This window comes from Pavona decussata, unplaced genomic scaffold (genome assembly GCF_977016875.1).
Source record: "Pavona decussata unplaced genomic scaffold, jaPavDecu1.1 SCAFFOLD_190, whole genome shotgun sequence".
NCBI classification, from domain to species: Eukaryota; Metazoa; Cnidaria; class Anthozoa; order Scleractinia; family Agariciidae; genus Pavona; species Pavona decussata.
Genome location: NW_028145599.1, coordinates 2,112,574 through 2,138,718, shown reverse-complemented (window position 1 = coordinate 2,138,718; position 26,145 = coordinate 2,112,574). Strand labels below are relative to the sequence as shown.

The following is a 26,145-nucleotide window of genomic DNA, read 5'->3' as shown; positions in this document are numbered from 1 at the left end:
ATTCATTCTATGTACAGTCACATTTGTTTATCCGTTGAAGACAGCAGGACGGTAGTCGAAAGCTTATAGATTTTTGGGGTTTTAACCAGAGAACGTTTTATTGTTAAAAAACGGTTAATTATCTTTTAAGACATCTTTTCTCGGAAACAGGAACTGTGTCATGCATATTTTTCCCGTTAATCTGCGCCATTATTCCACGAGTTGCCCTATTTTCCCTGCTAACCACGCTCCTTTCCCGCGACCCTCCTTACTTTGTCTGCAAGCGAGGCTTTTTTCCTGCAAAACGCGACCGGCAACGATGACAAAGTCCAATAAACACTGACGCCAATCGTAAGAACAACCCTGTGCGCAGGTAGCATTTCTGAATTGTGCGACTTCTGGTTCGGGTCAAAATCTCTCACTGTCTCCTGGTCGTGTTCGTTTGTTTGTTTTGTTTTGTGCTTAATTCAAACTCTTGAACAGGCTTTCTACGGGAAATTCAGGGGCCTAAAAGCAGACAAGTGTTTTATGATCCAAGCAAAGCTTTATTGTTAATTCAAGCAAGTAATTCTGCATCAAAACTAGGCGAGCACTTATTAACCGAATCTGATTTTGTATCTCCACTATTCCTTGGTCTTTATGCGATTGTCTATCAAGAATACTATGTAATAACTTTATTGTTCCATTCACAACTATTTCCGAAACTGATTCAGTCAAAAAAAGTTTAAACTCAATCTCTGCAAAATTTACAAATTCCCTGTTGTGTATTATAAGGCAGCAAACAAAAAGCTTTCATTCTACTGCTAATAATAAGTTATTTTAAGCTTGGATCCAGATCTTTCGTTCTTGGCTCTACACCCACTTGTACAGGGCGCTGTTTATGTTGAATTTTCTCCTCTGACTGTTGTGATTGTTTGCCACTGCCAAGTAAGTATGACCTTTGTACTCAAATGACGTCATATCGTGTGCTCCGTGTGTTGGAATCTCTTGGTACTTAATGAACCGCGCTCCAGAGGCCTGGTACACTACTGACTGTGTGTTGTGTTTCTGGCTGGAATCGTAGTAATTGGCCACACCCAGGTACGTTTGACCGCTGATCACAAACGGATGCCAAGCGATGGCTCCACGAGTAGAAATGGACTGAAACAGAACGAACTTGTTACCATTCCACTTATAAATGAACGAGTTGGTATTATAGCTGCTTCCAGAGTAGAAATTGGCAAAGACGAGGAATGACTGACCATTGATGTTAAAAGACTTCACATCGCGTGCTCCATAAGTCTGAAGAGACTGAATTTTGACGAAGTGTCCTCCTGACCACTTGAAGACAGTGGACTGAACAGAATACTTCTGCTTGGGGTTGTAATGGTTTGCAAAAGCGATGAAAGTGTCATTCTTCATTAGAAACGCCGTGCATCCTATGGCTCCTTCAGTTGCTATCTCCTGAAACTTGTTAAACTTGCCGCTGCTCCATTTGTAGATGACTGATTTTGTGGACTGGGCTCTTCCATCATTGTAGTTTGCCACTGCGAGGAATTTTTCACTATTTATAATGAAAAACGTGAAGTGGCCTGCTCCTTTTGTAGATATTCTCTGAAAGACCACAAACAGCTTTCCATTCCACTGGTAAATAACCGAGTCCAGTAGGTAGGTTCCATCGTAATGACTGGCCACAGCGAGGAAATGTTTACTAGCGAACGAAAAGTACTCAAGACGATAATCGCCTCCTGTTTTCAGGGTCTGGTACAAAATAAATTTTCCAGTTGATTCGTCCATCTTGTAGATCATGGAGCTTGCCTTGTACTTTCTAATATCTCCATGGTAGTTGGCAAAAGCAAGAAACAGACTTCCATCAATGGTGAAATGTTCCACACCTGTTGCTCCTCGGGTTGGTAGGTCTTGAATTTTCTCAAAGAAGTGGAAACCTCCGGAGCATTCTTAAACAGGAAAGAAAAGGTGGTGTCATTGAGATTTGGTGACGAAACGCAGGGTTTTTTTAATACTCATGCTCAGCTTTTTTTGTTCCGTGTGGTATGATTGGTTTTCATTTATGGTCACTGTGAGTTTCGGGAAAGTGTGTTTTTGAAAACTATAACATCTGAATGATGAAATGATGAAAAAAATGAGAAATTTGTTATTTAAATATCAAAGACGTGATAAGGAATTATTAACTGAATTATCACAAGAAGTTAAATACACAAGTTATAAATACACTGTAACATGGAAATATTAACTTCCCCAAAAGTATTAAAAAAAAAACTCAGAAAAAGAAAATCTGTTAGAAGCTGCTTTGAAAAGGTTTTACTATTTGACGTCATAGTTAAAAATTTTGAAATGGTTCTTCGGTATACACCTTAAAACATACACTACAACATTATCAAAGCAGCAATTCATTCTCTAGTAAGATCTCATGAAATGAATTTTACACCGCTAATTTATCGTTAATTCTTATGTTCTGTATTAGACACTAGATTATCTTGGGCTCTTCTCGTCAAATTTAAATACTCCTCCAAAATCTCCAAAGGTGACCCTCAGAAGACAGTCTCTGTAACATCCCGGATAATTGATGACTACAATCTCTCATAGAAGGAATTAAAGCTAGTTTATTGAAGAAGATTTAAATATTAGTTTCCCAAAATTATTGAACAAAAAGAAAATAAACGAAATCTAATGTAAGTTAGTAAGTTGCTTCTAAGGAATTGACCTGAATTCCAATATAATAAAATCAATTCATAAGGAGGCTCGATTCCAGAATAAACAGCTTCAACAAACAATGTTTCAAAAAACACAACACAGTGAAAATAACCGTCTGATATGTTTAAGAACAAAGACACAAGGTAAAAATTTCTTCCAAAGCTACAAACGTTTTCTAATTAATTAGACTGCTTAAATAATGTAAGAGATAAATGTTCTTACCAGTTGTGCAGCAAGCTGATTTACTGAAAGATGAACTCTGGGATACACAAAGGAGGAAAATACTACATATCATGAACAGCATATTAGCTAAAGCTTTAATTTAGTTGTGCAGAAAAAAAAGTTGAGAGGACTAGTACAATTGTGCAAAGGAAGTAAACAATCTCAAGACTGGATAATTACATTAACAGCAAATAAATTTTCCATGCACTTATTTATATTGAATGAAGAAAGAGTGTAACAAAGTTGTTTTCAAAGAGGCAAGACTCACACCAACTACAAGCTATAGACAGGAGAGTAAACATTTCACCACCTTAGCATCACATGTTCCCGGCGTTCCTTTCTGCCCTAGTTGTCCTTTTTCTCCTTGTAATCCTTTGTCTCCAGGGGATCCATTCTCACCCTCAGTAAACAGAAAAATTCTCATATTAATTACAACAATGTGCGATGGCGCAGTTTTCAGTTGAATGTCACAAGTGGTTTTGTTTTACTATACTTTACTGCCTTTACTGTGATATGAGATTGGTTAACAAATTGTGCTATTTTGTCAACCAAGTAGAAATCAAACAGAACCCACTTGTGACTCGCTTACATTCATTTCCCTGCACTTGGCCTATTTACGTAAATTTGCTTTGAGTTCTGATCAGGTCATTGCGTTGTCCACAGTTAATATGTTTTAATTAGTTAAAGTGGTTATCTGGTGTGCGTTTCATCTTTCTTAACTGAAAGCCAATCTATCAACGACACCATTCAGTCATCAGGGCTTTACCTTTATCAGGCTTGTGCTATAAACCAGGTGGTAGTCACTAAACTGGAAAAACCTGGTTTTAAAGGCTGGCGGTTTTGTTGGTACAGTAGATCTATGAAGTTCTTACGCAGAAGCCATATATAGTTTGAAGAATGGGATTTGTATACAGCACAAACTATTCGTGCAAAGTTTTATAAGTTGCAGAAGAAATTAACCACTGAGAGCGAAATAGAGGAACATCAAAGCAACATAGTGAACAAAAATTCATATTAAAGGAAACCTCCACTCTTGAAATAAATTAATGTTAAATTGTTGAAATACAATACAATTTCAAATTTCGCTGGAAAACATGGAAAAATATTTCTGTGTCGGACAAAACAGAATTTGATTATCGCCTACTTTCCATTTTAAATTTCCCGGGCGCCGCCATCTTGGATTTCATGACGTAATACGGTTGCTCAATTGTTTCACACAAAAAAACTTCTGCTTACTGACAATAGCGGCAACCGTATGACGTCATGAAATCCAAAATGGCGGCGCCCGGGAAATTTAAAATCGAAAATAGGCAATAATCATATCTAATTTTTAGCACACTTGAATGTCACTTCTACTTTTTAAACTAAAATTTAGAATTTAGAGACACTATTTTTCCGACAATTTACCGTCAATTTGTTGTGGGAGTGGAGGTTCCCTTTAAATATCAGTGCCCCAAAATTTGCCCGACCCACCCCCTTTTGAGCACAATGCAAAAATAACAAACAAGACATTAGCTTTACTTTTCGTGGTCAGTAAACATGAGAAATCATTTAACCATCTCTACCTCTTTTGTGTTCATCCCCAGCTTTCATTTTAAGGAAAGTAGTAAACTAAGATCTTCTTTATTTCTTCAACTCATTAGCCTCTTCACTACTTACTGTGGAATAGTCTACCAGTATTTTCAAATACCTCAATAAACTTTAAGGTGCTAACACAACGAAAATTTTGCATATTCAGGTTCAGGTTTTCTTGTTCAGGTTTTGAAAATAGATGTACTATTAAAATAGGTACTATGCTAATTTTTATCTCAAAATTCACATGGGAAGTCTGATTATTTTAACGTAGTTTACGGTTTTTGGTGTCCGCCATTACTGGATTTGCAAATGGCCATTGAGACGGGAGGAAAAGGGGTGGATCTACACTGTAGCTGAAACTCCTTGGAAATAACGTCACATGAGCAATGCTCAAAACCAACGTGGCTAATTTTCCTCTGTTTTATTTCTGGAAGAAGAAGACGAAAACACAGCTACACCTTAATTTCACTGCTGGATTTATTTACAGAACTCACTCTGCCAAACTCCATGAACTGATGCGCATACAGCTGTATGTCACGAGCCAACTGTTGTGTGAACACCGCTTATAACATAATAATTATGTTATAAGCGGTGTTCAAGAGTTGGCAATCATTGCAGGTTTCTCTACTGTACGCCGAGTAATGGCAGACAGATTTTTAAGAAGTTTTTGGCTGGCCATTTCCCGACTTTATATCTTGCTTAACTTGTTCTAAATACAAAAGTGACTAAATTGACGTTAAAACAAGCTGAAAAGAAAAGCAAACATTTCCTTCGAAGTAGCACTTCAAAACCATAATTATGACTTTATACTATATAACTATTTCCAAGCCTACAGTACGTGACTACTAGTTACGTACATGTGGGTGTCATAAAAAACATGCAGTTACAATTATGATATCGAATATTATTTCTTTGTAGTAAAAGGTGCCAAGTTGCTTGTCTGACTACTTTACAGTTTTAGGAACTAATCCTTTTTATTATAAGCTTGTGTAGTCACTTAACTGCAGTTCATATCATGTATTAAGTTTATATTAATTAATTTTACTTGATTTATTAATAATTAATAATTATTGACTTTTTTTGGATTCAGTAGTTGTTCGAAGCTACCAAGGTTCCTTGGTAGTGAGTGTGGGGAGAGAGTGGGGGTGGTCTACTTGATACAGTGCCAGATACCTATTAAATATCACGGTCTGTTTACTGTGAGATTCATGGTTGGATGGTAGAGAAATATTTATTAAGGACTAGTGTGCAGCACACAATTACTCCAGGGAATATTTTCCACTTGGAATAAGAGAAAGAGCGCGCCGCCGAAAGCGAAAAAAATTGTACGACTCTCAAAGTTGCTTTCGATTGAAAAACAGAAGTCGTATAATTGTAGTTTATGGGGAAAGAACTCGTAGCTTTTGGTTGCGGAAAACGGCGGCAAGGGTAAGTAAAACGCTCTACTGTGTTGTAAACTTAAATTTTAACCGTGGATTTGACGATATTTATTAGACCATTAAAAGTCTTCGAAATTGCCCGGAGCAAAAGCATATCGTTTGATAGTACACTTACAAATAACTCCCGCCATTGTTAAATTTGAGCACGATTCGCGGCAAGTGATCGCATTTTGGCGCCAAACGAAAATTGGCTTGAACGTTTTGTTCGGCGATATCCGGCCTCTCTTGTGTTTCAGAAAAGCAACTGTTGTATAATAAAATCATTTGGCGCTCCTTGTTCTATTCGAAACGCAGTTAAATGTCAATTGAGCAAATGAACCGTCAGAATAAAGTTCGTTTTTTGATACCGCCGATATGTTCCGTTTATCCCAAGAGTTTATTCGGCTGTCTGACGGCCCTTCAAACTTAACGTTCCCTTGATTATATATTCCGTTAAAAGCAAGCAACTGAGTCGTGATTTGCAGCGTTCAAAGGATGGTAGACACTTCATTTAGCAGGTTTTTCCGTCCTATGGCTTAAATATTGGTGATTAGATCTGAGGTTACGCACTAACGGAAAACCTGTTATTCTGTTAGCGACTAACATTCCCCTAATTAGCTGACGATGGCTTAGACGTTCAGGTGTTTATCTGTCAATACTAATTGATAATTTCTCCGAACAAAGACATGTGGTATAATCGCATATCCTGCTGCAAATAGACAACAATTTGGATTCTTTTTCTGCCAGACTCACTATAATCTTCTTCACACATTTTCAGTTCTTCATTCCAAATAAACGTCACAGAGTAATCGTGACACGGAAATGCCCAGTTAATGCGACAAAACTTGATTATTCTCCACTCGTGCTAGGCATTATCTTGTCACTAGATGATTGCGTGCAGGGATGATTACAATGTAGAAGCCCCTTAACAAGAGATCTTTCTTTGAACCTTCTCTGTAACCGTGTCATGTTGTCGCTAATGCCGTTTGTTTCTTCTTCAAAGAGGCAGATACATCTAATACTGGAGAAAGTTAAACAATCCTTACTTCTCTGTTTCCGTGTCTTTTTGTGACAATCGTTTTTTCGTTAGTGAGAAAAGATTTCTTTATTTTATATTGGAAAAGACTAAACAAACGAGCCTGTGGCCGTATCTTTTTGATGCGATCATTCCATTGTTAGTGAGAAAAGATTTCTTCACAAGAGTAGATTTATTTTCTATTCAGTGGAGAAGATGAAACAAACATACTCATAGCTACACTTGTATTCAATTTTGAACAACACCTCATGGTTAAGACATTTTGCCTTTTGTATCGTTAAACATTCCCAATGAATACAACATCTGAAGAGAATTGGACTATTTTTCCTGAAAATCTCACGTATTTGGGACAGCAATTTTAGGTGTGCTGGTGCCCTCCAGCAGACTTTGAATTTTGTAAGCTTTATTGTAGCCACAAATAACGATGTGTTGTAATGAGCGCTTGTTATTGGTGGAACTGACTAATATTATCCGCTAACACTTGAGTTGTTATTTGTGTTATCTTGTTATTGGATAACAAAACTCTCATTGGCTATAACAGTCTTGTTAGCGGGGGTATCTGTAAAACGCGGACCGGATGGCTGCGGATGGCGGATGCGGATAGCGGATGCGGATGGCGGATGGGAGAATGCGGATGGAAAAATGCGGATGAAAAAAAAAATAAAAAAATAAATAAATAAATAAAAAAATTGAAAAAAAAAATAAAACAAAATAAAAAGTATTAATATATAAATATACACATTAACAAAAAAAAAAAAAAAAAACACCAGTAAACAAAGAACGGCGCTGTGACTTAAAGAGACCACTAAACCAATCATCAATTTGCTTTTAGTCGGTAGTCTTCAGGGTCGAGTTAAGCGCCTCTATATCGCTTGGCCAACAGATGTCCCCCATAGCCCTAGAAATCAAATGATTCACATAAATCAATGAACTGAAACAGTTTATTATCAGTGACAATCACAACATTGACATACTTATAAATCACGGTTAGATCGAGGTGACATCGAACGTCGATAATCAATAAAACGTTTGTTCCACGGCAGATGTGGCAGGTCCTTTGATGTAAGTAACGCAACAGTGTAAGCTAATATAAACAACTGAAACCAGGAGCCTATAATGGTTTAATGGGGTTGACAGGCCTGCGCGACTCTCATGTGCGTGTTTAGCCTAAATAAGAGTTTTGCCCTCACGGGTTATGTCTTCCAAAGAACACCCTTTTCTCTATGAAAAGAGCGGTGCTCCAGGTAAAATTTTCTTTTAGCGCTGGATTTTCTTCTTATGAAATGCCATCTATGATTTGGAGGATTTGCGCGATAGACACTGAACAAAGCCATGTGTTTAACTGTCGCATGTGTTGTAATTGATCTCAAAGGTCATTTTGACCTCTTGTTGTTACGTTTCCGTTTAGCGACTGTCGTTCTTATGCCGTTTGTGGCATTTAGTTTAGGCTTGGTATGGCTCATTTCAGTGCGTCTGGTGACAGTATAGCCTCCCTTTTTATCGTTGTAAGGATAGGATTTGAACCGTGTAATAACTATACATTATCTTGCAGATTTTGTCAGATTGCCGGGCCCGGCTATTTGCTTTTGTTGCAAGATGCTGTGCTTCTTATCACGGTTATTTGTCCCTTGATCCGTTCTTAAGCATTGTAGCTTCTTTGAAAGCTATGCAATGCGTTAAATTGAGGGCTAAGGCCGCTTAAGTTACGGCTGTGTGTTTTGTTGTCGCTCCGCTAAGCTCTGTAACTGTGAGGTTTGTGTTGCGGGAGCTTTAATAGTATTTTCCTCCTGTGTTTACGTGCTCTGGCCAGGGGCTGCTTCTAGTCCTTCGGCCGTGAGTAAATTCTGTAGCATTTAAGGCAATGGTCAGGCAAGACCGCGGTTTCGATCCTAATCTTGTGGATCTCATCAGTTGCCGATTCTTCAGAAATGATAGAGATGAGTTCTCGGTATCATTTCAACAAACGCGCTCTCTTGTCAAATAATAAACGCCGATTTCAATCCAGTCGATGCTCGAAACAATCTGCTCGTAATAGAAAAATAGACTTGCATGCGCTTTATCTCTTAAAAATTAATCCCATTTATTGGAAACTGCATATTTAAACTCGACTAACTTTGTTCCCTGCGAGAGTGCTTGCAAACGAAAAGAAAGGTTTCCTAGAACAAACCCTACTTGATTTCCCAGCGCCGTTCTTTGTTTACTGGTGTTTTTTTTTTTTTTTTTTTTCTTTTTTTTTTTTTCGGGTAACGTTAGTCCTTTGCTAATTGGTGTTGTCATTTTCCATTCAATTCTTTTCTTCTTGCTAATGTTAATGTGTATATATTTATATATTAATACTTTTTATTTTAGTTCATTTTTTTCAATTTTTTTAATTTATTTATTATTTTTTTTATTTTTCATCCGCATTTTTCCATCCGCATTTTCCCATCTGCATTTTCCCATCCGCCATCCGCAGCCATCCGGTCCGCGTTTTACAGATACCCTGTTAGCGGATAACATTATCACGTCTGGAAGCTATGGAAGAGCATAAACCTGATTGGCTCTAACACCGGATAACAGGCGATAACCACTAACACCAATTAGTCCCAATTATATTGAACAAGTACCAATTATACTGAACATGTGTATAATTTAAATTGTTATTACTGTCTGGTCACTGAGTTTGTGCCAACAATGATAAGTTGTGATGTACTCATCCCACCCAATGATTGAAATAACAATATTAAATTATACATAATTATTAAAATGGAAATTTACTAGGGCATCTCATTATTAATTAAAAGCACTTGAAAAAAATTGACTAAATCACCATTCACTCCATCACGTCCGTCTTTCCCTGTGAAAGTAAAAATAAATCAAAATGATATTGACACCCACATAAGTTGATTTTATAATTATTAGAAACTTGCATAGTAAAACTTACAAGAGAAGAGTTAAAATGAAGTAGAAGTTCTACTAATCATTTATTAAAATTTCTAGCTTAGCTTGCATGCATCCATGGTCGGAATTACTTGAGATAAAGAAAACAATGAAATCTGAGTTAACTTTATAAAATTACATAATGATTGATCATACAGTCGACAACTGATAACCCGAATCTTTCCCGAAAATTGAAAAAGGTTCGAGTTATCGGGAGTTGAGAACAAATGACCGGAAATAAGGGGAAAACGACGTTGTTTAATGTCAGTGTATTTCTCTTCATACATGTAAATTTTAATGAAATTTAATCATAGAAAAGTCGAGTGAAAATGGAACAATAATGTATTGCTAAAATTAATTATAAATTAAATCAGAATGTAACATAACGTAATGTGAAACAAAACAAAGTAGAGCAGCAGGAGAAGACCTGAGGCAGTGCAAACTTTGCAGGTTTCAAAAACAAGCACGGTTCAAGTTATTGAGGGTAAAATTATATGGAAAATGACCTGAAAGGAAACGAAAATTGCTTCGAGTTAGCGAAAGGTTCGAGTTATCGAGGGCTCAAGTTACGAAGGGTCGAATTAAAGTCAATGCACAGGCTGTACAACGAAAATCCAGGGGAAATCCAGATTTAAATTCATTTTGGTTCAAGTTAGTGGGAGGTTTGAGATAGTGAGGGTTTGAGTCATCGGCAGTCAACTGTACATGTAAATTTCCAAAATATTTAAATAACTTACATGTATAAGCCTAAAGATAACATTACATGTATGTGAATTTCAATGCCAAAGCAAGTGAGGATGGCTTTTATCAAGACAAGTTTAATGCTGTTAAAAGCAACCTCACACAGGGCACCATGACAATAACACACAGATGCATTTCCATAAATACCTAACATAACAATGTAAGCAATTAACAGTAAAAATACAACTAAATTTTAAAAATGCAAAATTATGTTAAGTCAGGAAAATTACAAAACGACTACTGCCACTATCAAATTAAAGCTGCCATTAATTTATTTAATCAATAGTTATCTGTGCAGCACAATTCTAAACAAAAAGATTCCTGAAACATTTAATAAGGCTCAGGTTACATACAGGCTGTAAATGCAGCCTTCATTAGGTATCTATGTTTAATAACACTTTTTTTGAAGTTATTGAACACACACCATTTTGCCCATCTTTTCCATCCTTCCCTGCAAAAAATTAAAGGAAATATTATTCACAGTAAAAGACAGATGAAAACTTAACACAACATATCAAAGGGTAAAACACTGTGAGACTTGGGATATATACATCAAGTAAAGCTGGTTCTTAGAAATAATTTTAATCCACAGACACAATTCATGCCACTGCTTGCAACAATTCATGAGCTGATAATGGACATCAAAAGACAATTTATTTTACTAGTATTTAAACAAAATTTTCTAAATTAAATTAATCCTTGGTATTTACATGCAGCAAGCAACTACAGTGAACTCTCTCGTCTGGACCACCCTTGGGGCATGACAAAGTGGTTTCAGCTTACGGGAGGTGGTCGCTTACGGGAAAGGTCAACAAAATAAGCCTAATACTGACTGATTAATTACTTGGCTAATGCATAAAAATATTACCTTAGCAACTAACATTAGGCAATAGAAACTAATTTATTTGATTTTTTTTATATCTATTCATTCTTCTGATGAGACTTTGTATAACATTTTGGAACAGATCACTGTAAGAATTCCCGTTTCCCTACAGATCTAATTATAGCCATCTTCTTTGTCTGTAAACTGTTATTATCTGTCAGCAGTCTGGGGTAGCGTCATTAAAAACTGATTAAGGTCTGTCACTTCTGGGTAATCATTTACTTACGATCATGCGTGTTAGGTGGTCGCTTACCAGAAACAGAAAACAAAAGAATATGACGTGTAATTTCTGGCCTAAAAAGTGGTCGCGGTCCCATAAGAAATTTGAGTGGAGGTTGCGTACAAGAAAGCTTTTGAAACAGTGTTTAACTGAGAAACAAAATGATTGTTTACAAAGTGGTTGCTTACATAAGGTGGTCGTTTACGAGAAGTGGTCGTCATGAGAGAGTTTACTGTACATTGTACCTTTTTGACCAAAACATCTAAAAAAGGGGAAAATTAAAACACTGGAGCTCATAATAGTTGGGAAGAAGAAACAGAACAGGATCAGCAATAAAAGCCTTAAGGTATGAAGAGGTTGGAAAGCCTAGAAAGGGCAGGTGAAATTAGTTTCTCCAAAAATACAGTTTACTGTTCTAAACAAAATTGTGGTCAATTTATTTTGCAGATATCACAATCTTGAGTTTTCGCAAAGCCACCTCAAAGTCTGGATTTCTTTTACATGTACAAGACTGAGAACAAAACAGAATTGTAAGTTCTGCTGTCTAAATATTAAATACCATTTGCCATTTGTAAAGAAGGTGAGGAGAAGGAAAATAGAAAGAATGGTGTCAAAAACACAGTTCACAAGATATAAAACCATCACATCCTTAAATTCTGTCATGAACAAATGTTTTAATTCAGCCAAACTGCAGGGAGAATTCTAACAAAGCTATGTTAAAGGCCCTGATTTCTACCCTTGATGCATTGTACGCCGCAATTTGAATTTCACGTCATGAAAATTTACTGAAATCCTCAATAATACTCAAGAACCTTTCAAAGCAATCCTATACATATACTTTTAGTTCACGTATTGTAAATGCTTTCCCTGTTTATCCAGGCATATTTTTATATGGTGCTTTATGTATATACTCTTGGTATTATGGTAAATTTTGCTATTTAAAGTCTAAAAATTTTAGCCCCTCCATTTTCCCTGCTACATTTACACCCTTTTTTGATTCATCAAACACCAACTATGACATTGTGTCCTCCAACCCCCCCCCCCCCCTCCCCAAAAAAAAATAACTGAGAACTCAGTCACTGCCTAAGAATAACAAATTCTGTCATTTTTATACAGAACAATGTTCTGAGTCACTTTGCAGCTGAGAGAGTTTGCCACAAAACTGAGGCACAACAGTAAAATATTAGTCCTACATGAAGACGTGGATAGCCTCCCACGCAGACGTTCTTAGGGGTTCGTCACGCGTTCCTGCCCCACGGACGTCTGCTGAAACGAACAGCCACTTCCGTTCGTCGACTGCGGACCAATCAGGAGCCGTTTCCCAACTTCGGGTAAACTCGTCTTTGATATAATTCAGTGATTTCACTGAGAGAAGCAGCAAGAATTCCAAGATTTGCCAATTTGTCTACCTGGTCTTTCATAAGATTTACAAGCGGCGAAACCACAACAACAATCAGTGACCAGCAGCTTCAAGAATTGAATTGTAAACAAATGATAGAGCTTGATAAATAAGTGACTTTCCATAACCAGTTGGAAGGTTTACGAACACATCAGTTTTCTTCTGCGCAAATTGCACTATGACTTCTCTTTGATACGCATTCAACTCCCTAATACCAAACGTTTGGCACACATACCCAAAAACCACATTTAAGTCTGCTATCCTATCTAGGGTAACGTGGATGGCAAATGGAGAAAAAAAGGGATGGCCTTAGGGATCAAAAGGTCAACAGTGACTTGTAAACAACAGATCGAGAGGAATTGATTGGTACCTCAGCATAATAATAATATAAAGATTTTCAATTTACTTACCATCTTTACAGCCACAGGCTTGAGAAACAGCTTCACAGCTTTTTGATTTGCTTGTGGTTACATTAGTCTATAATTTAGAAACATAAAAGACTGCAAGTACACGTATGCCACCCAAATGATAAGATTCTGTCATAATTTTATGATTATAAGTTTACTTTGTTTGCAATTCAAGTGATTGATCGCATTGTAAGGCAATGCAATATTTTCTCACTTAAAACATAACGAAATTCCAAACCGACCAGAACGAAAATAATCAATTCCTCAGTGTATGGTGTAGACAAAAATTCGCACAGTCCTACATGTATGTCGCTCCAGCGATTCGCAAAGAACACAGTCTCTTTTACTGATGTTTCCAGACTTTAATAAGGTTCAACTTGTCTCTCAACACCGTGAGAACTAAAGATTAAAATGTTTACAAATTACTCAACTGTACAAGATTACGCGGATGAAAAATAATTGTTACGCTAAACAAAAGGTAAAAATTACAATTTACGCAAATGGATAAAAACAACTAAATGAAAACACTAAGTACAGTGACATTGACTTGCGTTAATATAAATGAAAATAAGAAAACAATACAAAGCAGCAAAACTTAAGTTACAAGCGTCGCTAAGTACGCGTACGCTAATTGAAACATTAACTCGTAATAACAAAAGCAGCGAAAATATTTACCTTGGTGCTGCCTTCGAATAACTGGAACGATAGTTTCTACTGTAGCTTGGTGAACTTTAAATTACTTTCTTGCACTTTCTTGTACTTAAAACTTTCACTTAACTTGGCTTTTACTAACTTCTTGAACTTGCTTACGACTTGTGACTTGTGACGAAAAAAAACTGAAACAGTTTGACTTTTTACTTAATTTGCGCTGTCGCGTGCCCTGTCGTGATCGTGTCGTGATCGGCAAGAGCGCGCGCTATTTAAATTACGCGCTTTCTAGAAACTTCTAGATAGTTCTACGAAAGACTAAAGGCATTACTTACGGAAAACCATTACTTAAATAAGCCGATTCCTAAAATAAATTACCGGCCTTTCTTAAACAAATAACAACTTGATAAAACGTTAAAAATATAAACAAATGCCGTGACTCTCACGGTTTCTTGCGGTAGCTACACAGTCCTTACTTGGCCCGAGAAATCCCGCTCTGAGTATAATTATCAACCATCAATCTTTCACCATGCAGCCCCTAATCCTCGCTAAAAATCGTTGGAATTATACTTGTATTCTGAAGATCAAATTCTGTTCTCTTACGAACATTAACCAAACGTAAGTTTCTTCAAAACCTTTGCGGCACAAATTCTTAGCCAGGCGTTTCTACAATGCGTGGAGACTGGACAGCGAATTTTGTGGGGAGGAGGAGAGGAGAAGGGCGCAGAGTGCTACACTGCCCAGGGGACTGGATAGCTATGAGTTAATTTCCTAAATTCTGGATAAATCAGTTTTTCCCAAGTTTTGCTTTTTCAAATTGAATATACCCTTCTAGAAATAGTTCCACTTTTAGTTTAAAGTGGTACAGCGCCAAAATTTAAAGGCGAGTTTTTAATTCACGATGATAGATTTTTTTTTAAAAACAAAAAGTGCGAGAAACCACTTCACAGACCCCTTCCAAAATTGTTAGCTATATATATGCAACTCATTTCTCAGGCGTTACCTGTTTTGCAGACTTCCTCTCCTTTTTTCCGAAAGAACCCGCCAAGAAAACGCCTAACGCCAACACGAAGAAAAAGCGAAACATTTTGATCCTCTCTCCTCAGAGGTCAACTGGTAATATTCAACGTGTAGCTCAGTAAAAAAGACTTCCGCTCTTTGGTTTATTTGACTGATGAACGCGAAAATTCAAGTTGTTGTTTATGATGTTTACATCAACAATTAAGGAGGGTGGGTGGAGTGGGAGGGTGGAGAGAAGGGGGGGGGGGGGTGACCTGGGGGTGACTCTGAGTGATTTCAATAGTGAATTACGTAATGCAATCTTCTTTGATTTTTTGTATTTTACACCTGAATGACCAAATACATAACCCTTTTACTTTTGATCAATGTCAACCATCAATTTTATTATTTCAGCTTAGAAACCGTGACCTCGAATGCAAAAATACTTTGTCCTTTGTGATGATGTGTCATTTTTTTACATCTTTGTACGGGGAAGTGGGTGGGGTGGGGAGGGAGCAAGCATGTCAAATTAACAATGTTTCAGGAAAACGAAGTGAAATAATTGTAGATTAAGATGAATCGTAAAGAAAAATTTGTTGAAGTGAAAGTTAAGACACAAGACCGATTACTCAGGAAGAATTCAAGGGATATGATCGATACAGATGTGGCAAAAAGGCTGCCTGGCTATTAAATTAATTGTCGTGGTTTTTTTCCGTTGAGTGCAATATCAACAACGCAACTAAATCGCTCACAGAACTTCACCCAAGAATTTAGTTGGCTTCTCAGAGCCTTGGTTTTAATTTTGTGGCGGCTGAAACAATTTCAAGAGTCGAAAAAAACCTACCGATAAATTTATTGGGTTATTCATTTATTGCGGTTCTTAGACTGCAATCATTTCTTATGCCGCTCCTTCTGATTGTGAGACAGGGGATCGACGATTGAAAGTGACTTGAAAAATCGACTTAGGAAAAAGTGGAGGACAAGAACTTGAGACAATGCCAGAGTAAACTTTGTTGTTTAATTTATGAATCGGAACTGTTCTTCATGAGAGATCAGTAGAACGCTCAAACTCGACAAACAAACAGCCTGACTTGTTCCGCTCAAAAAGGTTTGTTAATTAGTTCTGAAAATTTTATTAATAAATAACCTGATGTTACTAAAAGGAGGAACTGGGAACGGGGAATTGGGAATGGGGAAAGGTAAATTAAAATGGGAAATTGAAAATTATTACTATTATTATTATTATTATTATCATCATCATCATCATCATCATCATCATCATCATCATCATCATCATCATCATCATCATTATTATTATTATCATCATCATCATCATCATCATCATCATCATCATTATTATTGTTATTGTTATTATTATTATTATTATTATTATTATTATTATTATTATTATTATTATTATATGTTCTTTAGATTAATTGTTTATAATGCGAAAAAGATATTTTTCAGTGGCGATTTAATCGATTTCCACCCTTTTTTTTAGAACGTTCTGCGCCAAAATAAAAGGAAAGGAATAAATTGATGATAACGGGAAAAGTTACCATGCCTTGTTTCGTCATTTCACTATCTGAAGCTAAGCAAGTAATGATATCCACATCTTAAGAGTAACGGTCAATTAAGGAATATGGGTCACGTGACATGACAAATGTCCAAATATCTTAAAAGATAAAAAACGATTACCACCTTAAAAGGCTGAATTAGGTTGGCACAGGTATACTAAACATTTTAATGGCAAACGTTTTCAAAATTGTGGAGTATAAATGTTCCCCATTTTCAAAAACAAGTTATGTGACGTCATCAACAAAGGAATGTCACGTGACACTAAGGAAGACTTCTGTTCGGTCGAGAAAGTGTTGCAGTTTATGGAAAGAATTTCCTTTATAGTGTAAATTCTTTTCTCGACAGAGAATAGAGGTTTATTAAAATCTTTGCTGGGGGTCTTTGAAGGTCAAATAACCAAGCCTTAAAGTACTTGAGCTTGAAAATTGAGGCAAGTACATTGTGTCTGATCACAGTTTATATACTAACCAAACCTTTATTACTTACGAAAAATAAAACGACAGTTTTTTTTTACAATGGGTAGTCAACTGTGGGTTCGTTTGTTCGTTTGTTGAATGGTGATTTGGGTTCTGAAAAATTCAAGCTCTTGAAGGAATGACTTCTTTCAAACTCCCAATTTATTAATGTGCAAATAAACATGAAATTACTGTTTAATTAAATTATGTCAAGAAATGTATGAGCTATCACTAGTCAGATAAAACGAATATAATTTGGTGGTGTTATGTGTCAAAACAAACTTTAATTATTACTATTTTTCACTCGTCTACACTAAATGATAAACACTGGTTCGGAAAAAGAAGCATCGAAATTTGAAAACTTTCATCTCTTAAGGTGGTGGCGGTCGCCTACGAGAGGTGGTCGCTTACGACAGCGTCCAACTATAGCGATTTGACTGAGGAAATTTTAGGGTCGCTCAAGAGTACAGCCAGCCAAAGCTAAATATAAGAGAACCGTTGAATTATAACGATTTGTATGGGAATGCAACGGCGCAAAGCCAACAAGAAGAACGAGCGAAACATTTTCATACAGGAACTCAGAGATAAAAAAAGATCGTGTAAAGTTAAAAAAGTGTTGCTCTTAACCTTTATTATTTTTTCATCATATTAGGAACACGAAAATACGAGACGGAATACCTTTTGTTTACGATGTTTGAGTCATTCTGCTATGCTTATTTACCACTGTCAAAACAAAATTGTCTGATATGATAACTGTTGACGTCATACTTGTGTGCCACTACTGACGTGCAAGAAACAGAGGTACTTTGGCTAAAAAATGGTTATTTTCGCCTTAACTATCTGCACAAAAACACCATTTCCTATGAAAGTGATATTTTCACTCGGTTATTTTGTCATGGTTTAAACTGATATTTGAGGCACTCATGCAAGACGTCTGAATCACAAAAATATATCCGTGCAAATTTTTTGCTCTTTCGTGATGTGTCCAAAGCTCACCCCAGGATGTTTTCCAAGTAGAATTTTCTAATAATAATTCTAACGGTATCTTAAACGCTTATGCAGCACTCCGTAGATAAAACTCTGAAACACTTTTTTCCTTTGAAGATAGAAATTGAAACATATCACGTGTATTTTGATAAAGATCGTTTTAATATTCTGTTGACAAATTGGGATGGGGACAGATCAATCATTCCTTAATTCTCGTGACTGGATATTTGCTCTCTCTAGTCAGGCTACTGTACTATAGAAGACTTTGACACCCAGTTGTTCCAAAGACGATTTACGCCGTAATTAAAACAGAAGCGAAATAAAATTAATTGCTTCTGGTTCAACGAGAATTTTAACTGGTCAAAGTTTATTAAAAATATTCAAAGTTTAAAACAATGGACAAAGTAGTAATTCCGAACTAGTAATCCAAAGTTGATTGGTTCGACTCCTGTTGGGAGAACTGGGATTTTCATTTCCTAAGTATACCTGTGTCACTGACTGAATCACACATACATCATTCTCATGTATTCACCAGCCTTAAAATATACCATCACATTTATCCCATTGTGCATATATATGCCACACATCAACATTCAAATCAGAGCTATGCAGGATGTTTGTCCCATGAACCTAGTTTAATGACCTTAGCTCTCACGAGTCTCCTGTAGCTCAGTGGTAGAGCATCCAAACCAGTAATCGGAAGGTTATACTGTGGTTCGACATCCTGTTGGTACGACTCGGATTTCATTTTCCGAAAATGCCTGTGTAACTGAAAGAATCACACATCATTTTCAAGGAAGTAACTTCTTCGCCAGCTTACTCGCACCCGGTTACTAATGTGTGATTGGAAAATAATAGCAGAGGTTTAAGACATTTTTTGGTGAAACTAAATGAACAAGAAAACTGATGTTTTTCAGCGAAGGGTCCTTATGCTGCATCCCGATCCACGGAATGACTAAAATCTTTGTAAGTTTTCCCTAAAATATTTTAGCCACAGAGTTGACGATTGACAAGGACAGTAACCTCTTACAAAATTTTGAAAACTTGACCGAAATATTTCACAGTGTACGTGTGTGGGAGCACTGATCTGTCTGGAGCGCCGTACTGAGCAACCTCGATCTCAGGGAACCTTGTCTAACCCACCCCACCCCTAATAATGAATGTTGAACGATTTTAGGTTAAGGCAAATTGCTCTTGCGTGATCAGCTAGCGTGACAGCTAAATTTTCTTAATTCCTGGTTTCAACTTGGCTACTCTTCGCTATGTTCTTAAGAAGAAAAGGTTGGTGTCACGTTAGTCAAGCAGCGATATTTTGCCGTCTTCTGTTTCGAAAGTTCAAGATTAAGGAGGTCAGAATAAAAGTGAACACGTTCAGAATCAAAGTTAACAGGTTCTAAATCGCTCTGAATCTACAAGAAAAAAAAGAGCCTCAAAACGATTCACGATTTTACTGTAGTCAATAAACTACAATCTTGTCAATCTCGGGCAGCAAGACAACTACAAAGCCTTAAATTGCGTGCACCGCCATGCGAAAACACAGCTGAAATGGCCACGTAAATGCGTCCCCTTCCACCCTACCCTCCCTAAGTACAGACGATTTATCAGGATTCAGTTCCGACCGCCTAATAACTTTGATAGAGGTGATAGTAAAGAATCCAAGAGGCAAGAATTTTCGCGGTCCGATTTTTTTCTGAGACTATATATCGGTTTCTCACTTTTTCGTTCCCTTTACCACTGTGTAATTTTTTTAACTGTTGGACATTCTCTGCATCGTTAATCTACTCAACAAACCAAGAAACAGTCATTTACGTTTTACGACATCATGCCTCGGAAATGGAAAGCTGTGTTATGAATATTTTTTCCCGTCATCCGCCCTATTATTCCAAAAGTTGCGCTATTTTTCCTCTGACCGTGTTCCTTTTCCGCAACCCTTTTTATTTCGTCCGCGAGCGAGGCTTTTTTTCCCGCAACATCCGGCCATAACGGTGACAGAGTCCAATCAAACACTGACGCAAATCGTAAGCACAACGATGACATATTTGACATTTTCTTGTGTTTGTTTACCCTAGCTACTACCGGTTTCCGGTCAAAGTTTCTTATCATCTCACCGGCAGCAAGTCAGGGTAGTGTTTTTACTTAAGGCGGTTTTGGTTTTTTTTGTTGCTGTTTTCGATTTACTCAAACTCTTGAACTGAGTTTCCACGCAAAATTCAGGTGATAAACTGTAGACAAGTGTTTTATGATCCAAACACAGCTTTATTGTTAATTCTAGAAAGTAATTCTGCATCAAAACTAGGCGAGCACTTATTAACCGAATCTGATTTTGTATCTCCACTATTCCTTGGACTTTATGCGATTGCCTATCAAGAATACTATGTATTAACTTTATTGTTCTATTCACAACGTTTTCCCAAACTGATTCATCATTGCAAAATCAACAAATCCTTCCCTGTTGTGTATTATAAGTCAGCAAACAAAAAGCTTTCATTCTGCTGCTAATCATAAGTTATTTTAAGCTTGGATCCAGATCTTTCGTTCTTGGCTCTACACCCACTTGTACAGGGCGCTGTTTATGTTGTATTTCGGGCTGTAATGGTTTGCCACTGCCAAGTAAGTATGACCTTTGTACTCAAATGACGTTATACCAAACGCTCCGTATGTTGGAATCTCTTGGTACTTAATGAACCGCGCTCCAGAGGCCTGGTACACAACGGAGTGTGTGTTGTATTTCTGACTGGAATCGTAGTGATTGGCCAAACCCAGGTACGTTTGACCGCTGATCACAAATGGATGCCAAGCGATGGCTCCACGAGTAGAAATGGACTGAAACAGAACCAACTTGTTACCATTCCACTTGTAAATGAACGAGTTGGTGTTGTGGCTGCTTCCAGAGTGATGATTGGCAAATACGAGGAATGTGTGACCATTGATGTTAAAGGACTTCACATCGAATGCTCCATAAGTCTGAAGAGACTGCTGTTTAACAAAGTGTCCTCCTGACCACTTGAACACAGCGGACTGAACAGAATACTTCTGCTGGGGGTTGTAATGGTTTGCAAAAGCGATGAAAGTGTCATTGTTTATTAGAAACGCCGTGCATCCTATGGCTCCTTCAGTTGCTATCTCCTGAAACTTGTTAAACTTGCCGCTGCTCCATTTGTAGATGACTGATTTTGTGGACTGGGTTCTTCCATCATTGTAGTTTGCCACTGCGAGGTATTTTTCACTATTTATGATGAAAAACGTGAAGTGGCTCGCTCCTTTTGTAGATATTCTCTGAAAGACCACAAACAGCTTTCCATTCCACTGGTAAATAATCGAGTCCAGTAGGTAGGTTCCATCGTAATGACTGGCCACAGCGAGGAAATGTTTACCAGCGATTGAAAAGTACTCAAGACCATACGCGCCTCTAGTTTGCAGGCTCTGGTACAAAATAAATTTTTTAGTTGATTTGTCCATCTTGTAGATCATGGAGCTTGTCTTGAGCTTTCTAATGTCGCCATGGTAGTTGGCAAAAGCAAGAAACAGACTTCCATCAATGGTGAAATGTTCCACATCTGTTGCTCCTCGGGTTGGTAGGTCCTGAAGTTTTTCAAAGAAGTGAAAACCAGTGAAGCATTCTTAAAAGGAAAGAAAAGGTGGTGTCATTAGGTTTTAGTGAAAACCGGGATTTTACGTTATATTGCAATAATTGCATCATTTCATTAAGCCGCCTGTCTTCCCTCTGTTGGTTTCAGAGAGAGACTCCTTTGTTTTGTGTAACAATGTACAAATGTGGCATTATAGGATTGTGGCCAATAAAACTACATGTATATCGAGGCATAAAATTTGCAGAAGTGCGTCAAACGTATGTGTAATGATGGAATCAATGTAATGGAATACGTGAAAAAGATATCTAGGGTTCGTACTCTTTTGGGCTTTTAAAAACGCATGACTATCCATGACCTTTGCAAGTTTTCCATGATAAAGCGATTGAATTTTACAGTGTCAAAAAGCGACTTTTTTCCTTATTATAGGAATTAACGCTCGTGCTAATTAAGGTATTGGAGATAAACGCGACTTAAATTAACGTGAATTGCAGGAAAAATTACTTCCCAATAAAGGAAATTAACGCGACTGCCACAAAAAAGACAGAATTTGTTGAGACTACAGGAACAAAATTTCTTTTAACACTTAGTGTAAAGATCTGAAATGCAAACAATGTTCGTGGAATTGTTCCTAAACGTTGGGGTTAAGCCAGAAAAACTGAACATTTCGAGCGTTCTTCACAGTGTCCATCATACCGGGGATGTCCACCCTGATAAAACGGTGTTTTTTTTCCTTTCTGAAGTGTATCGAGAATTTGGTGCGAAAATAGTGGAAATTAAGGTCTTGGAAATTAATGCACCACTTAATTTAAGACGCGAAAATTAACGTTAACAAAATTAACGCGAATTTTTAAAATTTCGCGTTAATTTCCTATAATAAGGTATTTCTACTGAGTGAAAATGTGTTTCCTGGTTCCTTTTTGTTTAATTTTTGTCCATAATGACTTTCCATAGTCAACAAATTAAAACCAAGACTTTCCAGGTTTTCCATGACCTATGCGAACCCAGCGGATATCGTATTATTGAGTCAGTGACTGTCACAGGCAGTCCTGGAACAGAGAAACCTGAGTTCTCGCAGCAGGAATCGGAAGCTATTAGAAAATCAGTTTCCCAAATCTGAAGTGGGAAATGGAATTGACCTGAACTCGAATGTCAAAATATCATAAAGAAGCGTTGATTAAATCCAGAATAAAAGCTTCAACAAGTAAAGTTTTAGAATTTTTCAAGAAAGAAAAAAAAGTAAAAACAACTGTTTGATATGTTTAAGAACAATGAGACTGCGTAAAAAGTTCTGTGAGAGCGATCAACGTTTTCAAAGTTATAATAGGATTGTAAACGTAATGTATGAGATAAATGTTCTTACTAGCTGAAGAGCAAGCTGATTTACTGGAAGATGAACCCTGAGATGCACAAAGGAGGAAATATAACTTGTCATACTACATATCATGAACAGAAAAATAATGAGCTAAAGCTTTAATTTAGTTGAGCAGAAAAATGGCTTATTATACCGAACAGCATATTAGCTAAAGCTTCAATTAATTTGAACAGTGGTATACACAAAGCAAGAAAAAATTTTCAAGATTGGATAATTACAGTAAAGGCCAACTAAATTTTGCTTACACTTGTTTATACTGAATGAACAAAGGAAAATAAACATTTCACCACCTTTGCATCACATGTTCCCGGCATTCCTTTCTGCCCTGGTTGTCCTTTTTCTCCTTGTGATCCTTTGTCTCCAGGAGATCCTTTCTCGCCCTCAGTGAACAGAAAACTTAATTTTCAGTAAAATTAATTACAATTTATAGTATTTTCAGTTGAATGTCAAAAGTAGTTGACACTCGCTTTAGTTTTACTGTACTTTCCTGTGATATGAGATTGGTTAAAAAATGAGCCAATTTGTCAACTAATTAGGAATAAAAAAGAACCCACTTGATACTCGCTCACATGTGTTTCCCTGCACTTGGCATATTAAGGTGAATTTGCGTTGAGTTCTGATCACTTTATTCTTTGTTTTGTGTACATTTTTAAATGTTGTGATCAGTTAAAGTGGTTATTTTGGCGTTCATTCATCTTTCTTTACTGAGAGCCAATCTATCAATGAATGGCACTGTTGAGTCATCAGGGTTTTACTTCAAAGTTTATAACTAAGTATGTAAGTACATGTAAGTAATTACCGTAAGTAAGTTTATTTAATCACATATCACATATTGCATATGCAAATATGAGTGAAGGCCAGTGCTATTAAACCTAGGTAGCAGTCATTTAACTGGACAAACCTGGTTTTAAACCCTGATGGTTTCATTGTTAGAACTGTGAAGTTCTCACACATGGACCATGTATATTTTGGAGAAGTTGTATTCGTAAACAGCAAAAACTATTCCTGCATAGCTTTATAAGACGCAGAAAAATAATTAAACCACAGAGAGCAAAATGAACCAGAGGAATACCCCTGAAAGCTACATGGCGATGAAAAATTCATACATGTATTAAACATTTAGTACCCCAAAATTTGCCTGGCCCACCCACTTTTGCCTCGAGTGAGCACAATGTTAAATAAAACAAGACAGCATTAACTTTACTTTTCATGGTCGAGTAAACATAAGAAATCCTTCAACCATCTGTACAGGCTCTTTTGTGTAGGTCCCTTTTATTTTTTTCAAAAATAACAAGCTACGTTCTTCTTTATTTGACAAAAAAGCTGAATGTGCAACTTTATTACATGTGTATGTTATTTGTGATCAGCCAGTATGAACTATAGTTCAATTCAAGCCTCTTCATTACTTACTGTGGAATAGTCTACCGGTATTTTTCAAATGCCTCAACAAACTTTAAGGTGCTACAAGGATGAAAATTTTGCATATCCTTTCCTACTTCAGATTTTGAAAATAGACAATTACTAAATAGGTACCATGATGTCAATTTTTATCTCAAAATTCACACTGTAAGTCTGATTATTTTAACATCGTTTTCGCTTACTGCCATTGTTTGATTCGCAAATGGTCTTGAGTGAGGAAAAGGGGTGGACAAGCTGAAACTCCGGGAAAGTGAAGTCATATGCACAACGCTCAAAACCAATGGCCAGGGGCTGTTTTACTTTCAGAGGAACTGGAAGGAGAAGATGACAACAATGACACCTTACCAGTTGTAAAATTATAAAGAATTTCATCGAAGTTAAAATTTTTCTTTAAAATATTAAAGGCAAAATAAAAATACCTTCATGGAAGCACTCCCATTCTTTCCTTGCATCCCTACTTCACCTTTCTCTCCCTAAAAAATGAAAAACAAATACATGTAATTACTAATAAAATTAATTATTAAAAGAACAGATGTTGTCCTAGTTACTCCTGGGACAACTAAACACACTCAAAGGTTGCGTTCCATTGACTGTATTCTGGAATAAGAAGCTGTTAGAATAATAGCTGTTAGATTTCTCTTATTAATTAAATTTGGGATGACATTTGGGCAAACTTTCGCTGATGTATGATAATTAATTTAAAAAGCCATTTGTACTCAGTAACTCAAAAACCTGTTATGAGGGAGTTACTGCCATCATTGCATGTATTCCTATTCTGGAGTAGGGTCAATCAAATGCACCCTAAAACACTTTCAACTGTGTTATAGCATATTGTCTTCAGGTTTATCAATTTATTGCAATCATCCCCTATGAGATTGCGTGACTAGCCCAAAGAGCATCTGCACAGGGGACTAACCGTATTACGATCCTGAGAACATTCTCTTTATACAATTGTACAGTCTATCATTTTTAAGCCCATAATTGAGACAGAACTCAAATTAATTGAGAACCTAAAATATTTGAATGACAACTTGTGGAAAGAAGTGATTTCTTTACTCAATGCAGGATAGTAATCATAGACAATAGTCATCTTTACATGTGCAATAAAATACAAAACAATAATGAGTACATGTACCTTAATACCAGGATTACCATCCAGTCCTCGCATCCCTACTTCACCTTTGTCTCCCTGACAAATGAGAAAAAAAGGTAAAAACTAAATTCTACTAACATCAACAAAAGCAAGAAGAAGAAAAAAACAATTAACCTTTGCTCCAACTCTACCATCCTGTCCATCACGGCCATCTTTTCCTGTGTTATAAATAAGGGTCATGAAAAAATCGTCAACCATTAGTACACACAAGTATGAGCTGGCTGTTTTAGTCTTGAAAGGTTTAAAAAATACATAATATTAAAGTGCTACTGTAATTCAAAATTTTATCTTACCTAGTTTCCTTTTTTCTAACAGCATTCAAAAGCATTAAGGAAGAAAGTACTACCCATGCCAAATTTTAAGTACAAGTAATTCCAATGATAACCTAAACTATTTCAAGCGTAATTTCCACATTCGGTTTTCCTCCATCACAGAATACAAAAATGTCCGT

At 36.7% G+C, this 26,145-nt stretch overlaps 1 protein-coding gene and 1 long non-coding RNA gene across 6 annotated transcripts; both read right to left on the bottom strand.

Moving 5' to 3' along the window:
* Positions 1-509: 509 nt before the first annotated feature.
* On the bottom strand, positions 510-25,847 carry LOC146462317 (uncharacterized). Of its 5 annotated transcripts, none has more exons than XM_085085875.1 (6): positions 25,809-25,847; positions 25,677-25,730; positions 24,961-25,014; positions 23,413-23,502; positions 2,896-2,932; positions 510-1,916 (listed from the first exon to the last, which is right to left on the bottom strand). In XM_085085875.1, exons 2-6 carry the CDS (start codon positions 25,707-25,709, stop codon positions 832-834), a joined length of 1,299 nt encoding a protein of 432 aa, XP_084942001.1. In that variant the 5' UTR covers positions 25,710-25,730; positions 25,809-25,847; the 3' UTR covers positions 510-831. The 5 variants fall into 5 exon arrangements, with proteins under 5 accessions (XP_084942001.1, XP_084942000.1, XP_084942004.1 ...); XM_085085874.1 differs by lacking the exon at positions 23,413-23,502 and adding an exon at positions 3,206-3,295; XM_085085876.1 differs by lacking the exons at positions 510-1,916; positions 2,896-2,932 and adding exons at positions 20,396-21,780; positions 23,111-23,147.
* Positions 10,361-14,823, bottom strand: LOC146462318 (uncharacterized). Its single transcript, XR_014857186.1, has 3 exons — positions 14,618-14,823; positions 13,497-13,563; positions 10,361-11,035 (listed from the first exon to the last, which is right to left on the bottom strand). It is a non-coding gene; the product is annotated as an uncharacterized LOC146462318 (long non-coding RNA).
* Positions 25,848-26,145: the final 298 nt, after the last annotated feature.

What these genes read in the sequence shown, in the direction of transcription:
- LOC146462317 (XM_085085875.1), bottom strand. Translation starts at nt 25,709, where the DNA reads ATGCGAGGACTGGATGGTAATCCTGGTATTAAG. An exon ending in ATGGGAGTGCTTCCATGAAG is followed by an intron (nt 23,503 to 24,960) that starts GTATTTTTATTT and finishes CTGTTCACTGAG; the next exon opens with GGCGAGAAAGGATCTCCTGG. An exon ending in ATCAGCTTGCTGCACAACTG is followed by an intron (nt 1,917 to 2,895) that starts GTAAGAACATTT and finishes TTCCTGTTTAAG; the next exon opens with AATGCTCCGGAGGTTTCCAC.